Raw genomic sequence first — 18085 nt, 5'->3', positions numbered from 1 at the left:
ATGTTGTTGAATAGGGAAACAAATCAAAATCCTTTGCTAAATCCAAGTATATTACACCAAAAGACATTCCTAGGTCACTTGCTGTAGTAGTATAATCATAAAATTCTACAATATCGTTGGAGGTTATTCTACTTTAACAAAACTTTGCCATTCAATATCTGATAGTGCAGTTTTGTTATTGTCATTCATTAATTCAATAATGTACCAATCCAAACATTTGCCAAGAATCAAGGTTAAACTAATTGGCCTAAAGTGCTTAACTTCTTCCCCAGTATCCTTTTTATGAATTGGCAGAATGTGTTTTTTCATACATCTGGAACTTTGCCATAATACAGAAGATTATTAAAATATTCTTTAATATTGGTGTAAAATCATCTTTTGGATTATTCATCTCAATAGCTGGTATCATATCAGGTCCCATGGATATCGCCTTCTTGATTTTGTTCAAGGTCCTTTTTATTAATTCTAAGGAAAGACACATATACTTACACCTTACTTACTTTGTAATATTTGCTTGGCATGTATGTATGTTTTTTATCTGCACAATTGGAGCTTTTCTCCCCTGTTAAAATTGTGCATTCCTCTTGAATGCCAAAACTTTCTGACTTTATAATACACTTGGCATGTATGTATGTTTTTGTCTGTATGTTTGGAGCTTTTCTCCCCGGGCCTCTGTTGAAAATGGACATGTATCCATTTGGACCATCCCAGTCAACAAATGTAAAATAAAATAAATAAAAATAAATAAAATATAGCTGTCCCCTAAGGAAACATTAAAGACCAATTTATGATCATTCAAACTATTACAAACTGAGGAAAAGTACTTAGCAATTGTATTATTAATCACTGTGGAATCAGTAATTAAAAAGTTATCAACTAATAGAACACTCATATAATATTTTGATTTGCTAGTTTTGTGAATGCATTTGTTATAATTATTTTTATAGGTTCATAGGTAAGTACTAGGCTAGCTGCTCCTGTGGGCCATCTTAAGACTAGCCAATTTCCCTTTTGATGTTTGAATTAACCTATACCATTTGCCGGTTGCTTGGCATTACTTGCAGCATGGTTGATAATTATATATTACCCCTAGTGAGACTAAATGGGATCATACCATACATAATATGAGGGGACCCATGCATGGGGTAAAGCATTTAGGTGCTGCCTCTGTCCATTTGTAGTACAGTAGACAGTCCTGGGGTATATTTTCTGTTTCCCATCCACAGGTCCAAGCTGTGCTTGAATATGGAGAGAGAGAAACTTTGTTTTATGAAGATGGGGAATCTGTTCCACAGCAGCAGCAGTATCCTCTACAAATATACCTGTCTCTACAAACTGTTCTGATGAAGTTGCAGAAGAGGTTTGAATCCCTAGGTTGAGTATTTCTGATGCCATTTGACCTTTTGATATGCAATAAATCCATCAGTATTGGTTTGTAGTATGCCTTTGATGTCAAACACAAGTCATCTCTTAGCAGTCTGTATGATACTGAGTATAGTTGAAGGGCTTTGAGTCAGTCCATGTAGGGCATATAGTATAGGCCTTGTATCCTTTTTCTATGGTACTTCTGTAGGTGTTCCTATTGTTGCATGAGTCTGAACCGATACATGCCAAAAGGAGCACTATTCTCAATAACTGGCCTAATGGCAGCTGGGTAAAGGGGGAGAGTGACATCCCTAAATCTAAAAACAATCTCTTTGTTTAAAAGCTTTGCAGTACAGAGGATTTTCTTACAACAATGGACACACGTTATTCAAAATTTAGCTCAATGTCCACATAAGCTCTCAAATCCTAAACAACTGGGTCAACTCTCAGGGGTGTATTATCAATGGGGTAGTTCCCCCTGGGTATATGATTTCCCAAAGAATACAATAACACATTTTTGGCACTTAGTTTCAGGTCATGATGTTGGCACCAGTTATTTATTTGGAACAAATCTTCCTGCACTATGGTTAATTCATATGAGGATTCAATGAGCACTTCTAGCTTGCAGTCATCTGCAAACCTAGCCAGCTACCCTTCGATATTGTTTTTTAATTCAGAAAAGCAGATGTCAAACAAGAAATGTTCCAGCACAGAACCCTGAGGGGACTCCACTGGTGACTGGTCTCTTTGTGGAGGTAATTTCCCTTATTTTAATTTCCTGCATCCTATCTGTGAGCCAGTTAGCAATACAATGGTTGGCATAGGGGTTTACTCCAAGTTTATTTAGCTTTTCTGCTCTGCCTGAGTGGAGGATTGTGTAAAATAATGTATTGGTTTTGTGTGAAGCCAACCTTATCTCATATTTAGCTTATGCTTCTACTAATCATATTCAATCTTCATTCATTGCAGTTTTTGAGGGAATTTCTTATAAATCTGAAAACTCTTTTCTTTTTTTTCTTTTCTTTTCTTATGTAACTGATTTTATGACAATATCAGCAAATCAAATGCAGTATCACAATTTAATATTCTTACTATAAAATTAGTATATCTCAGAGAAAGAATAGTCAGTGATGGAAATTATATATACAAGTGAGTGCTGTCAAGTGAAAGTCCTACAAAGTAGTATTTCAATGGTTATAAGAAAAAGGAGGGGCTTTGAGTACACAAACTTGTTTGCAGCCTAATGGAGTAGGTTAAGGAGAATATGGCGCATACCAAGGCTTGGTACATCACAGGTGGTCGAGATGAGATTCCCCAAGCATCAAGTGCCCGAATCACAGAATGCTGAGGAACAGAATGCAGATCACCATTTTCCACAGGACATAACTACCTGCATGGTTGCTAAGTTTGTGCTGGCAGTGGTTCCTTTCTTTTGAAAAATTTCTAATGTTTTGTGTTTGTGCAACTGTGAACTTGATATATATAGTTTTGTGGGTGTGGGGGTGCAGAGAGGATTGTCTCCCTGCAAAAAAATTGCTTATAGTTTGTTTCTGACCATTTTGGTATTTTACTGTATGTGTTTGGTGATGTGATTCCTCAGCATATTGTTAATCAAGGTTTTATAGTTGATCCCATGGTTGATAGAAGGATTATCAGGAGAAGATCTGTAAAAATAATGTGATGGAAAGCCAGGTGGGATTAAGGCCCAACCCACTTCAAGAAGGAAGAGTGTGCACTGCGTTGTATATTTGCTATCTTACTCACAGTTCTGTCAGCCTTACAACTTCTCGCCCTAGGACAATTTTTGGTTAGTAAGAAAAATCTAGTCACACTAGCTAACTTCTTCTTCACTGTAACATTTTAAATGGAAAATCAGGTTATGTAGAAAGCAACCAAATATTCATAACTGACAAATGGTAAGCCTGTCTTCTTGAAAATATGAAGCTGCAATACTTATTTGTTAAACTATAAATACCAACATAAAAAGCTTCTAAATTAAATCACAACATGGTCAATTTACTCAATTTACTTCTATTAGTAATAATTACCTTCTCACTGTAAATCTATTTTTCTTTAAACTGATTTATGAATCACCTCAGTACCTAAACTTATTTACATAAGATACTTTCTGAAAGGCAGAGAAAAGAAAAACATGCATTAGATCACTTTAGAAAAAGAAGGGAGGGAAGTGCATGACAGTTACCTAAATAGATAAAAAGGTCAACTAAAAGGAAACCTACTGCTCTCATTTTCCCTTTTAAATATAACCAAGTTCATTGCATCCATTTGCCACAAGATGGTGGCAAATCCCTACAAATAGTCATAAGTACTGCTTTTACAGAAATAGTTGAGACAAATAGAATAGATAACTATATAAAACATAGCTCAAACATCTAACTGATATTGATACTCCGGTAACAGAGCAAGTTAAACTAGCAAGCATAAAACTGCTAGAACTACGTTAAAATATCTGCTAAGATACACCCACCTCAGCCTGAACTACAGAGATGAGCAAACTAGTGGCATATTAAAATAATCAATTTATACATTTTAGTTCTCAAGGGAAGAAAGTGGACAGGAGTAGTCAGAAATCATGAAAAGAGAAAGAAAGGGTAAACAAAATAAGAGCAAATCTCATCAAGGCCTCTGCTTGTGCTGTAATCACTCTAATGTGTGGGGAAGTACAGTTTATTCAATTGTTTATGTGGTCTTCTAGCTCGGGATTTAGAGAACTAATCTGGTAAACCAGGGGTCATGAGTTCAGATTTCATCATGGCCACTGTTTGTCCTTTATCCTTTTATCCTCAGATTAAGCTCTGATGGACATTTGGCATATCCACAAAGCAAACAACATCTGAACCACGAGATCAAAGGATTTAAATTTTGCTTGTGACCATGGATGCCAGGTTTTTTGTCTTGCAGGTAGGGACCAAACAAAAAAAAAAGTCTGTAATGCAGAACACCTTTAGTTCCGTATTAAACAGAAGTAGCTCTGTGTCTGGCGATTTTTGATTTGCCCGTATGCCGTTATACAAGCCGATCAAAAAATCGCAAAACGGAGCTACTTCTGTTTAATGCAGAACATCAGCAGTTCTGCATTGAACAGATGTAGCTCCATTTTGTGATATGTTCTGATTGGCTCGTATACAGGCATACAGGCCAATCAAAAAAAAGCAAACCGGAGGCTGTATTGCCTGGGATTTTATCCGGCAGTGCAGGACTCGGAATCGGGCTACTGATCCCGGGACAGTCCCACTCAAATAGGGACGTCTGGCAACCCTGCTTGTGACATAAATAGGCCATGTTGGTGAGACAGATATGTGCCTCAGAGGATTCTCATGGTCTGTAACAGGCTCCCCATCCATGTGAAGCAAAGTCCATCTCTAACCCTTTTTAAGTGTAACCTTGATCAATGAATGGTAAATCAGAAATTCACCCTAGTTCTGGCCACTATGTCTATTACAGGTAGAGGCAGGCAGTAATCATGCCTAAACTAACATATCCTCCCCCAATATAACCTTTAGAAACTTTCTCACATACCCTCCTCCTAATAAACACCTGTGATACATAAGCACAGAATTAGGTTGGGTTGCACAGCTAAGCTTATACGGCCCTTGGTGGTTGTTTGCCTAATATATATATATATATATATATATATATATATATATATATATATACCTATAGGTTCATAAGTGAATACTAGGCTAACTGCCCTGAAATGCCATTTTAAGCCTAGTCAGTAACCCAATGTCAGAATCAAAACCTGACCTTGTATCTCTAAGGTGAAGAAGTTAATCATTATGCCAACTACCCCACCTCTTAATTCTGAGCATACCTATGGTCTTCTACTGAGCAAAATTCAGAATCAATTAACTGAAAGAAGTGGCAGACAAAGTTATGATTCATAGAATTCATGCATGCGGTGCATAACAGAGCATCCTATGAATGGACTAAAATAAAAATGGTTGAAGAGAAATGCACACTACTCCTGAAATGTAGACAGGAATCACCTGACAAGAAAAGACAATTATGATTAGGCAGTGAACAATTAGCACAACCAACAAGTTTTATTAGAAACAGCACAGATATACGCCTTTGTCATCATCACTTAAATGGATATCTAACAGCAACTGCAAGCATATAAGTCAATAAACAGAGCTGCTTGCATTTATAGCAAGCAAAATTACTTCTTCAAGCAAAAGCTTCAAAGCACCAAATCACGTGACAGCAAAATTGGTCTCTGAGTAACACAACTCTGATGTGTATACCGTTTCTCTGTTTATGCTGCACAGCAAATCTGAGGGTAGGAAGAGAGAACTTTGTCCATATTCGCATAGAGCAAGCAAAAGTAGGTGATTCATCAGCTTAGAAACTGGGCTTAACTTCTTTACAGGTACTAAACAGCTGTCACAAACATTTCATACTCTATGCTACCATTTTTCTTGCTTTAACTAGTGCATGTCTATATATATATATATATATATAAATATATATATATATATATATATATATATATATATATATATATATATATATATATATATATAACCCACCCAAATGCAAGAAAAGGATAAAATAAAAATGAATATCACCCAACGAAAGAACTGAAGAGCAACAAAATAAAATCACAGGTATGTACTTCAGGTCAACAGTCCTCGAACAGGTTCAAAATGCAACTTCAACAAGATGTAAATTCACTACGATAATCCAGATTTAAAAAGAACAGCCATTCGGTTCAGAGATAAAAAACTTTTTAATTGTAAGCACTTTCACGGCAACTAAAAAGCCGCTTCTTCAGACAAACAACAACGAACAACTGAGGTGCTGAATTTAAAAACAATGTATCAAACTCAGCCAATCAATTATAAGCTGAGTTTAAAGTGCTAGTCTTAATAAAAGAAACTGTTGTGCATCACAATAATAGTGCATATACATACAATAAAATACATTTGACTGACTTATTGCTATAAAATAAAACCATATCTCTAAGAAATAAATAATACAAATACAAAATAAAACAAAATGATACAAAAATGCCATAGAAATTCATCTATAGAAACTAAATAACTTCTTGACATGTATTAAAATAAGCATATATCTATATGTCTATCTAAGCGGTCTACCTTTTAAGTGGGATTTGATGGATAACACTTCATTCAGACCTTTCTCCCTATGAGCCGCCAACCTACAAATCCATTTTAGTTCCGCTTGCTCTGTTAGGTTCACGATATCTCCCAATCTCTTACTTATATTTATGACCTGTAATACCTGAAACAAAAAACTATGTGTGTCCCCCTCCCTTAAAGTGTGCTTAGCTAAAGCACTGTAGTCTTGCCCTCTGGTAAGACAATACCCATGATCACGTATTCTTTCCTTTAATGTCCTGTTAGTTTTTCCTACGTAGAAGGAAAAGCATTGTACACAGTGGGCCACATAAACAACGTTTCTAGTTGTGCAATCACAATTGCAATTAAGGGTCCATAGATGTCCCGTGATGGGGTGCCTAAAATAATGGGATTCATCAATGAAACTACATTGTGGGCAATTACCACATTTACTCGTTCTCTCTAAACCTGTCTTAACTCCAAATGCAGGTGCGGAGGTGCCACACAATAGCCTCTTAAGGCTATACATATTACTAAATGTGAAAGAAGGAATCTGTCCCACTATCCTAGCTATATTGTCATCTACTATTAGAATGTTCCAATGCTTTTTGATGGAATCTTGAATGGCATTGAGTCCACGACCAAAGGGTAAAACAATACCCAGTGGTCTAGTTCTTGTTTCGTTATTCAATTCCAACTCATGGTTCATAGTGGCTGAATAAAATGGTTTAGCTCTATTTTCCCTAAGGCTGTACATTTCTCTATATACTTTCTGAATTTCATCCTCAGTGTATCCTCGAGTGATAAGTCCTTCATGTATAGCCTTAAGAGGCTATTGTGTGGCACCTCCGCACCTGCATTTGGAGTTAAGACAGGTTTAGAGAGAACGAGTAAATGTGGTAATTGCCCACAATGTAGTTTCATTGATGAATCCCATTATTTTAGGCACCCCATCACGGGACATCTATGGACCCTTAATTGCAATAGTGATTGCACAACTAGAAACGTTGTTTATGTGGCCCACTGTGTACAATGCTTTTCCTTCTACGTAGGAAAAACTAACAGGAAATTAAAGGAAAGAATACGTGATCATGGGTATTGTCTTACCAGAGGGCAAGACTACAGCGCTTTAGCTAAGCACACTTTAAGGGAGGAGGACACACATGGTTTTTTGTTTCAGGTATTACAGGTCATAAATACAAGTAAGAGATTGGGAGATATCGTGAACCTAACGGAGCAAGCGCAACTAAAATGGATTTGTAGGTTGGCGGCTCATAGGGAGAAAGGTCTGAATGAAGTGTTATCCATCAAACCCCACCTAAAAGGTAGACCGCTTAGATAGACATATAGATATATGCTTATTTTAATACATGTCAAGAAGTTATTTAGTTTCTATAGATGAATTTCTATGGCATTTTTGTATCATTGTGTATCATTTTGTATCAATTGTATTATTTATTTCTTAGAGATATGGTTTTATCCTATAGCAATAAGTTAGTTGAATGTATTTTATTGTTCGTATATGCACCATTGTTGTGATGCACAACAGTTTCTTTTATTGCGCACTAGCACTTTAAACTCAGCTTATAATTGATTGGCTGAGTTTGATACATTGTTTTTAAATTCAGCACCTCAGTTGTTCGTTGTTGTTTGTCTGAAGAAGCGGCTTTTTAGTTGCCGTGAAAGCGCTTACAATTAAAAAGTTTTTTATCTCTGAACCGAATGGTTGTTCTTTTTAAATCTGGATTATCGTAGTGAATTACATCTTGTTGAAGTTGCATTTTGAACCTGTTCGAGGACTGTTGACCTGAAGTACATACCTGTGATTTTATTTTGTTGCTCTTCAGTTCTTTCGTTGGGTGATATTCATTTTTAATATATATATATATATATATATATATATATATATATATATATATATATGGATCCTCTACAAATGGTCGACATTTCATAAGTCGAAAACCATATGGCCAAGACCATATGATCGATGTTCAAAATGTCGACCATGGGGAACCGGCATCTCCGTACAGTGTGGAATGGAAAGATTTCCATCTTCCGCACTGTAGTGCAATCTCAGAGTTGGTATATTTAAGTCATGGGAGGTATGAGGGGGCATAGCCCCCCATAGGGGGTGGGTGCACGGGAGGCATAGCCCCCCCTGCTAGTAGTGTGAAGGTAAGTTATTGTTGTGTTTTTTTTTTTTTTACATGGTCGACATTTCGAATGTCGATCATATGTTCTCGGCCATATAGCCATATATACATTATTTTATTGATGCTTGTTTACTAGGGTAGTGTACTGATAACAAATGATCAGTTTTAGATATAGATGTGGTGAAATCAAAGTTGCATACATAGTTAATAAAATACAAGAGTAAAAGAAGATAGAAATAGTACAACAATACGATGAGAAAAAAACAGTAGAGCATTTCTATTAATATATGAAATAAAACATATACCATTATATATACTATTTATAATTAAGTATTAAGGTGTGTGTGTGTGTGTGTGTGTGTGTGTGTGTGTGTGTGTGTGTGTGTGTGTGTGTGTGTGTGTGTGTGTGTGTGTGTGTGTGTGTGTGTGTAGGAGTTAAGACCCATTTGAAAGTTGGTATGCTGGGCTTCCATGAGAATGTGTTTTTTTCAGCTGAGACCCAAATTTGAAGTATGAGGAGATAAGTAGAGTTCTTTTTAGGTAGAAAGGTGTAATTAAGTTTAGCTTTATATGTTAAGAGTGTCGAAGCTGTCTGAGAATAATACCTGAGGTTGTATGAGGTGATTCTGTACAAAGTTATATACTTTATGAACACTATAGTTTGGGTGTGACTATAGGTGAATGACTACAGGGATGCTATTTCCATGAAGCAAACAGTGCAAAGCAGCTGTCTTCAAAATTTTTATTATTATTTTTGTTTGTAAGGATGAGGGCCCAAAGCCCTTGCACACTCCCAAGTTGTGTGCTTCTCCCTATCCCTATAATCACATCTGAGATAACAGCACCTTGGTGAAAAAAAGGATTTTCCAAATATATAGTATGGGTCTCCGGAAAAAATGCAACTTTTTGTGCAGTTGTCTATAAGACTGATGTCATCATACACCCCTCCACTGAAACAGTGTCCTGCATCGTACTTCCTAAGACCACCTACCCTCAAATTCAGTATGAGCGTAACAGTGATGTATATGACAAGACACTTTATTTTCAGTATATAGTTACAAAAGTCAGAATAATATATTACATGTAATTTATAATGTTATGTCACTAGAAAAAAATGAGCAAACACAAATATCAGATGCTGTATTATATGTTACATTATTACAGAAGTCCAGGCTTACCTCTGGTATTACAACAAGACCAAATGTTAAGCCAAACAGAACCATATTCATTCCATACATCCATCTAAGGAAAAGGAAATATGATGCTACCGAGGAGCCAAAATGACCTTGAAATAAAGAAATGAAGTATTTATTACCCAAATACAGTAAATATATTTAAACTGCATGTGCAAGAATATTGTTGAAATATCTTACTTTCAACCTCTTTTATCTTCATCTCCCATGGAATGCATGCTGTTTTAAAGTTCTCAAAATCTCTTTTAAATTTAATCCATTTCTGCAGAGAAAAATATAGAATTTGATTAATTTAATATACATTTAATTTCAGACTGTTTTTCTTTATTTACACACACACACACACACACACACACACACACACACACATGCTATAAGTCCACTAAGCATAGTACATGTTTTGCAAATAACAACACATGACATGTGCATCCTGAGGTAATGTAGCAATTGCCTTATGTACACTGACAACCCACTTCTTCTAGTCCACACAAATGCATTATGGGAGAGATGCATCTATATCAAGAACCTTGAATCCAGGCTCTCTCACTCACCAGTGAGTTTATCTGATACTAATCAAGTTGTCAACATGCATACCTCACCTTCTGCACCTACCAAACTAACAACACATAAATCTACATACTGTATGCGGAAGTCCTTACCAGAAGCTTACCTAAGCATCAGAGACCTCCAGAACACAAACACAAGCATGATTCACATAATACATCCTCTGCAGAACATAGTACACATAATATATCACACACCATTGTCTCACCAGTCAAGCCCCTAAGGCATAACACAAAAACAAACATCTTAGTCATACATGACTCAATTATGAGACACACAGATGTCCCTCTTACCAGCTTGGATAAGAAAAAAGTCAAAGTCTGCTGTCTGTCAGGTGCCAGGATCTACCACATCACACACACACTCAAGTCTGTCAACAACAGGCACTGTTATGACACGGTCATAGTCCATGTTGATGTATACAACTTGAGATGTACCTTACTGGATTACATGAAGAGAGACATGACTGAGCTTTCTGATTATGTGTCTCAGGCAGATATGTCCCCAGCCTTAAGCAACATTTTAACTTTGCCTAGGATGACACCTCAATGCAAACAAAAAATGATTGACTCCAAAAATTGGCTTAGTGTCTGGTGTCATTCAAAGGGGATCCAATATCTGTCAGCCTAGGATAACATGGTCAACAGACCTTGATGCTCTGCCAGAGATGATCTTCATTTGTCACCCTTGGGATTTCAGTTGCTGGCTAAGGTTGTTGCCACCCCATAATGCCTTTTTAGGTAATGTCACAAGAACAAAATTCCCAAGGTAAAAATACCCTCTAAAAACAACCTCAAGGCTATGCTGCTGAACTCTAGGAGCCTAAACCAGAAACTGCACGCACTGGAAGCAGTCCTCACCTTGGAAGACGCTCACATTTGTGCACTCACTGAGACTGGTTTAAGGCTGCAGAGAGTACCCCAGCTATACCAGGTTACATTTTCTTACACACATTCAGATTACAAGCTGAAGGCATGAGAACTAAAGAAGGTGGTTATCAATATTCATTAAAGATAAATACACCTCTAGACTGGTTAAACAGCACAATTCTCTTGAATTACTTCAGGTGGGATTGACTGTAGGTATAACCCCTCTTCAGGTCATTGCCAGCTATAGGACCCACTCCATGAATCAGGACATCCACTCAGCCTACTTGGATCTACTTGAGTCAATCAAGATAGAACCAAACACTATCTTTTTGGGCGACTTTAATTACCCATCCATTGACTGAGTAAATTATACATGTTCTAACTCACTTTCCCAAAGGTTCCCAGACTTTGTTAACTCCAAGACCTTGAATTATCCTTGTGAGGAACATCTGTGGTCTCTCCAATTGCTACAGGTGCTTGGAAAGGTGCATACCAAATGGAGCATTGTACTCCATTATTGGCTTGATGAGGGAAGGGTACAGAAAGGTTATCACTTCTTTTCTGCCCTGGACCAGCTGGTTGTTGCACCCACAAGGGGCTCAAACATCCTGGATCTGGTGCTCACCAATGTGCGGGACCGCTGCACCACCCCCAGTGTGTGCCCATCCCTGGTGAGATCTGACCACAAATCAGTCTTGCTAGAAGAAACTATAACATAAGACACCCACCTTAGCAACATCTAGACTAAAAAACTTCTCCAAGGCCAACTGCAACCTCTTATGTGACAACAAAAATAGCTTCATAGCCCCTTCCCACACTGATGGAACAGACATCTGTGCTGAGTTGTACACCAATGCTTTATATGAGCATTTGTACAATTGTATAGACTCTGCCATACCTGATAGAACCAAAGCAAGATCTTCAAGGAAAAACAAACCTGCCTGGTGGACAACTGCCATTAATAGGCTATACAATAGGAGAAAGAAATTGCTGTCTAAGAGTAGGAAGAAATGGTCTCATAACTGGAAACACTTCCTTCTCAACTTAAACAAGCAAAGAAGACTCCTAGTGAAGTCCTCTAAAGCTAACTATGGATCCAAATGAGCTTCCTAACTAAGGATAACCACATGGCATTCTTTAGTTACATCCATAACCTCAAAGGTAAGGCCGAGATTTGCACTGAACTCATAATTAATGGTACTACATATACAGAACCTGTGGATATAGCGAACCTGCTGGCTGACTGGTTCAGTGAAAACTTCACTCTCCTGTCCCCGCCACATACACCCCAAAGCATCCCTAACACCTGTCTTCACCTTTTATCTCTGAGGACAAGGTCTTAAACGCCCTCTCCAAGGCCATAAATGCAAAAACACAGCCTCTATGGAACAAGACAACATCATGGGCTGTGTTCTACATGGGTTAAAACAGCAATTAGCATAGCCATTGGGCATGCTTTTCAATGACAGCCTAAACACTGGCTTTGTCCCAGCAGAATGGAAAACAGCTACTGTTATTTCTTTATACAAAGGGGGTTCATCCACAAGACCCCAGGAACTATAAACCCATTAGCCTGAACAGCCTTATCTGAAAGGCAACGGAATGAATCATCATGCACCTTATTAACAAAGATACAGAAAATCTCCAAATGCTTGCCCCACCCAATCTGGCTTTGTCATGGGGAGAACATGCCTGTTAAACACAGTGGATTTCTTCAAGGCAGTCATCAAATACCTAGATAAGGGCAAATCTGTGCATACAGCCTACCTAGATTTAGCCAAGGCCTTTAACACAATCCCTCACTCAGGCATCATTGATAAGCTCACCCAGCTGTGTATCAACCCATATATTGTCAGGTGGGCTGCAAACTGGTTCACTGATAGAACTCATAAGGTCAAAATAAGGGACTCCACCTCCTCTGGCAGACCCATAACCAATGGTGTTCCACAGGGATCGGTTCTGGGATTCCTACTATTTGGAATCTACAACTCTGAAGTACAAACTAAAACTAAAGGACTGTGGCTGGCAAAGTTTGCTGATGACTGCAAATTGGAAGTGATCATTGAAATCCCCAGCAATGGCAACATCCTAAAAGAAGGCCTTACGCAGAGTAATGACTGGTGCCAAAGTCGTGGTCTTAAACTTAATGCAAAAAAGTTCATTATCTTCCCCTAAATCAAGGGTGATGTTCCCACAAACTACCACATCACTAGCAATACCCTAAGCACACAATCAGTGGTGAGAGATCTGGGCACACATGTTGACAGCAACCTTAACTTTGATCAGCATGTCTTCACAGTAGTAAGAAGGGCATTTTATATTGTTCATCTCATAAGTAAGGGCATTGCCTCCAGAAAAAAAAGAGGTTATAATCCACCTGTACTCTTCCCTCATCAGGCCAATAATAGAGTACAACACTCACTTTGCTGTGTTCCTTTCCAAACACCTGCAGCAATTAGAGAGACCACAAAGGTTTCTTGCAAAGAAAATTCAGGGTCTTCAAGATCAGCCTTATGTGGACAGACTGAAATCATTATCTTCTATAAACATTTTGTGGACAATATTTTTTTAATCTGAAAGGTGACTCATCTGAATTAATATCTTCTGTTGAATATTTGAATCAGACTACCTACTTTCTTAACTTCACATTGCAAATTTTCAACTAGAGAAATAACATTTTTGGATGTTTGATAAGAGAAGTTGAATAATAATATTAAAACATTGATGTTTAGAAAGGATGTGCAGGCAAATGAATACACACACAGAGCCAGCATGCATGCCACTCATATATCTGAGGGCATAGCAAAAAGTCAGTTTCTACGAGTTAGCTGATTAAATACATGACATTAAATGTAAAGAGCAGATGAATAGTATGGTGAATGAGTTTAAAGAAAGAGGTTATGTCAATGTGATACTAGAACACACTAGGTTGAATATTATGAATGATAGATAGTATTGTCAAACCATACTTTTCAGTTAGAAGCTCACGAACTAACAGCAATCAGGGGAGGCAGGATCATTTATGTAATGTCACCAGATTTAACAAAAGAACTAATGAGGTGAAAGAGATCATTTCGAAGAACTGAGGAATACTGGCTATGGTGCCAGACGTTAAACAGCTTACAGGTGAAAAAACCTAGTTTTGCCTATAGCTCCAACTTAAACAAGTATTTATGCTATAAAAACATGAGACAGTTTATGGTTAAACAAGCACAGAAAGTAGGCACATTTCCCTGTATTAACTGTGTATGGTTAGAGATATATTGAATAACAATGAGTTTATACATCCTATAACTAAAAAAAAAATATCGTCCCATACATATCTCTCCATTTTGTACATGTGTCCACTGGACACACTTAATTTGGTCTAATTGGCTTGACAATGCACTTATGTTGTCGTCACCCCTCTCTCTGAGGGTAATAGCCCAAATTCAGCTAAAAATCTTTTAAAGTGCACAGTTGTTGCTATTGAAAAATGGATAGCTACAGTTCTTTCCTACATCCTCCATGCACATTCCTACCTGCCTTTCACTATGTTTTCCCCTACTTGCACCCCATTTTACCACTGTGCAATCTCCCCAATTTTCTTTTATTCAAAGAATTGTTGCACAATGCTGCACTATATGCAGCATCACTAAGCTATGCTAAATGGTGATGTATTACTACATGCATTTGAAAGCATACTAATCACATTCAAAAAGTACACCTGCACCATATTTTGAACCCAATACTGTTTCACTTGAACAACAGTGAATCAACCACCAAGACACACAGCCAGTTAATTAGCACAGGTGTTTTAAGCAAAATATAGTAATTGTAATTTTCTCGGCATTAAGCGTGTTTATGTGATGCTGCGCATTGCGCCACATTGCGCAGCAATTCTGCTAAAAGATTAATGGAAAAACAGGAATTTAACTGGGACTCTAGTAGAGAAATACATCACTGTATAGCCATACACATAATAATAGATGTAAGTGAGGTATGTAACAGCAGGTAAGTATGCAATTATATATGGACCAGGTAAAAATACACCTGTTATAATAGTTAATCTGCAGCTCAATCTGTTAAATGCTTTGAAAACATTAAATTTTGGTCCACATGGTCCTGGGTTCAACTATAGCTGTGTCTAGCATTTAAATACATGTACTATGTGTACATCACCATTATAAATTGTGATATGTATGACTGTCTCATTTCCTATTTATCCACCCAAAGCAGTACAGATGGAATGTCTGCTTCTAAATAATGGAAGTCAAAGGTCTACAGATAGGACCTCATTTTAACTATCCCCTATTACAACCATAGAAAGTGTATAGAATGTCAGGTTATGCATTAGTATGAATTCCCAGAGGATTTTAAATATGTAATTCAGATGTGGCCCAGTAATATCAGACTGCAGCCCACAATGATTTTCTAGTGATATTGCAGACAACCACCGCTGCACAAGTAACATACAATATGGAGGTCATGTTAAAAGCAAGGGCTGCCAGCACACACGTTCCAGATGACTACCATGGCATAACACATGACTTGGCAGTTGTCCTAATAGTTGACATAATGGTTATTGTACCCCCTACCTTCTTCTAGGACACACAAAGCATGTTGCCTCTTACTCTTTTTAATGATACCTTTGGCTAACATACTTACCTTAAACACATACCTTAATTTCCAGTGGGATTAGTTCCCTTAATCTGGCTCTGGCTGTTCATTAAGGCTGCCACAGGTCCCACAGTTACTCTTAAGTGTTGTTGTCCTGCACATTCGGCAGCCTGCCTAACTATGCCTATTGCCTGCAGCTTCAACCTGTAGCACACACATCTGTATGTAAAAAGAAACTGCTAAAACATTCTCTCTGTGCTGATGTTGAATCTTTAACCTACTAATTTCCACCCCAACATATTAGAAAGGGGATGGACTCTACATTGAGTCCTTATATTATTGAGTAGTTGCATGGGATTGGCTGATTATACTGAAAAACAACTGTATAGGCTGCATGTAGCATTTCTGAACCATAGATTGGTTCAAAGGCAATCACCTGCTAATGAGAAACATCTTAAAAAAGACAAATTTCTAGCTAGGCAAACCAATGTGTATGAGTGTTACTTCATATGTCTAACTCATTGACACATTACTTGTATAGCAATATCTTTAAGCAGAGGAGTATTGTATTCCATCAGGTATATAACCATTTTCTTTCCAACATGATGCATATGTTTGGATATACTTAGAGAGAATGGGGATTACATCAGTAATCCTTTGTTAGAACTGTACTGATGACATGGCAATGAGCTCCAGCCCTGTTACATGCACAGAGGATGTAGAGTACAGCAAGGGTATAATGCTATGTGATAACTAGGTACACAGGTCTCCTGGCTACTTCCTTTAGCAGCAGTCATAATAGTACACTGCTATTTTGTTGGGACTGTTGTTTATACATATTATATGGGGGGGATGCTTTTCCTGCTATGGAACACACCACAATGGACTCCTGTGTTGGGTGTGTGATCATACTTGAGTATCTGTTATGGCACAAACAGGAATAGGTCACTATTGCTACTCTTCTAGTTGCATCCACACCCTTTGTATGTTTGGCACACAACTGAATATGAGCTGTGTAATCAAGTGGTGAATACTGATCACCTTCTTTTATTGCTGTATCTCTACATACTATACTCCTATGTATGTGATCTTGACATGTGTTCTCATGTATTTGTATTTCAGGAAACAGTATGCATGCACGATGCAGGGCATCATTTACTGATGCAGAGAACAACCTCATCATTGAGGCTCTGCATCAACACTACCAGGTCCTGCTGTCCAGAGAGAGGGTAAATTGGCCACAGAGTGCAGCCCTGTGAGATGAACTGGTCTGTAATATCAATGCCGTGGGTCACCAGAACTGTACTTATGAGCAGGTGAGACACCGTGCCATGGATATGATAAATTCAGCAAGGAGACATGCAGGTGTCGTGGAAAGGGATCTTCAGGTCACTGGTGGAGGGGCAGCAGTAGAACATCTTCTCTCAGCCACAGAAGAATTCCTGGCAAACCTTGTGACACAGGACAGCTCCCAGGCATCCATCACCTAATATGTTGTGGATGTGGGTGCCACCTGTTCCTCTCAAGAGGAGTGTCCAGGTATGCTTAGTTAGATCAGCATTAGAATACTGTTGCATTCATCATGTCAGGGTGTATATAGTTTTACATGGGTGTCGGGTGATTTTTTTGGGGGGGAGTTAGTTGCAGTTTTAAGCTTATTTATAGATTGTGACCCACATACCTGTTAACATAGCAGCTACTGTAAATGTGAGATATTTGGACATATTATCCCTGTTATACTGTAACATGTGGTGCTGTTACCATTACCTTTCCCTCAAATATTTTCAGGGCAATTAGGAATTGGAAAAGGCCATGCTCCTACGGCTGGTAAGCACAACGTTGTTTTGTCAGAGATGTAGATCAAAAGGACAGATATTTTCTGAATGCCCACAGTTTAGAGTTATACCTCTGCCTTGTAGGTGTGACCATAGTGATTGACTTGACAGTATTGTCAGGACATTACAGATTGCTATAACTGTGCAGATTTTTGCAAAATGTCAACAGTGTACATAATTTATGTTTTGCTCATAAGTTTCTTGTTTAATGAATAATTATTTCCAAATAATTACAGATTGGGTTAGTAAATAATGTCCTCATGTCCTACTATATGAGGTTGAGGGGTATACAAGTCTGTAATAGTGGCAGCAGTGTACACAGCTTAACATATATTACAGCATAGTACTGCTGGTATTAATGCATTGCTTTTTCCTTTTCACAGGTGACCAGGGAGGTTGGTC

General features: G+C 37.8%; 1 protein-coding gene across 1 annotated transcript in view; it reads right to left on the bottom strand.

Annotated features, from left to right (window-relative positions):
• Positions 1-18085, bottom strand: part of TMC1 (transmembrane channel like 1) — a 902740-nt gene that overhangs the window by 814024 nt on the left and 70631 nt on the right. Inside the window, exons 2-3 of the mRNA XM_044060320.1 lie at positions 9997-10078; positions 9802-9908 (exon numbers count right to left, since the gene is read on the bottom strand). Coding sequence (XP_043916255.1) covers positions 9802-9908; positions 9997-10078 — 189 coding nt within the window. The remainder of the gene's footprint in view (positions 1-9801; positions 9909-9996; positions 10079-18085) is intronic.

The sequence above is a fragment of the Protopterus annectens genome, chromosome 2.part0 (genome assembly GCF_019279795.1).
Source record: "Protopterus annectens isolate FY-2018-M chromosome 2.part0, PAN1.0, whole genome shotgun sequence".
NCBI classification, from domain to species: Eukaryota; Metazoa; Chordata; order Ceratodontiformes; family Protopteridae; genus Protopterus; species Protopterus annectens.
This window is presented reverse-complemented; position numbering and strand designations above follow the sequence as displayed.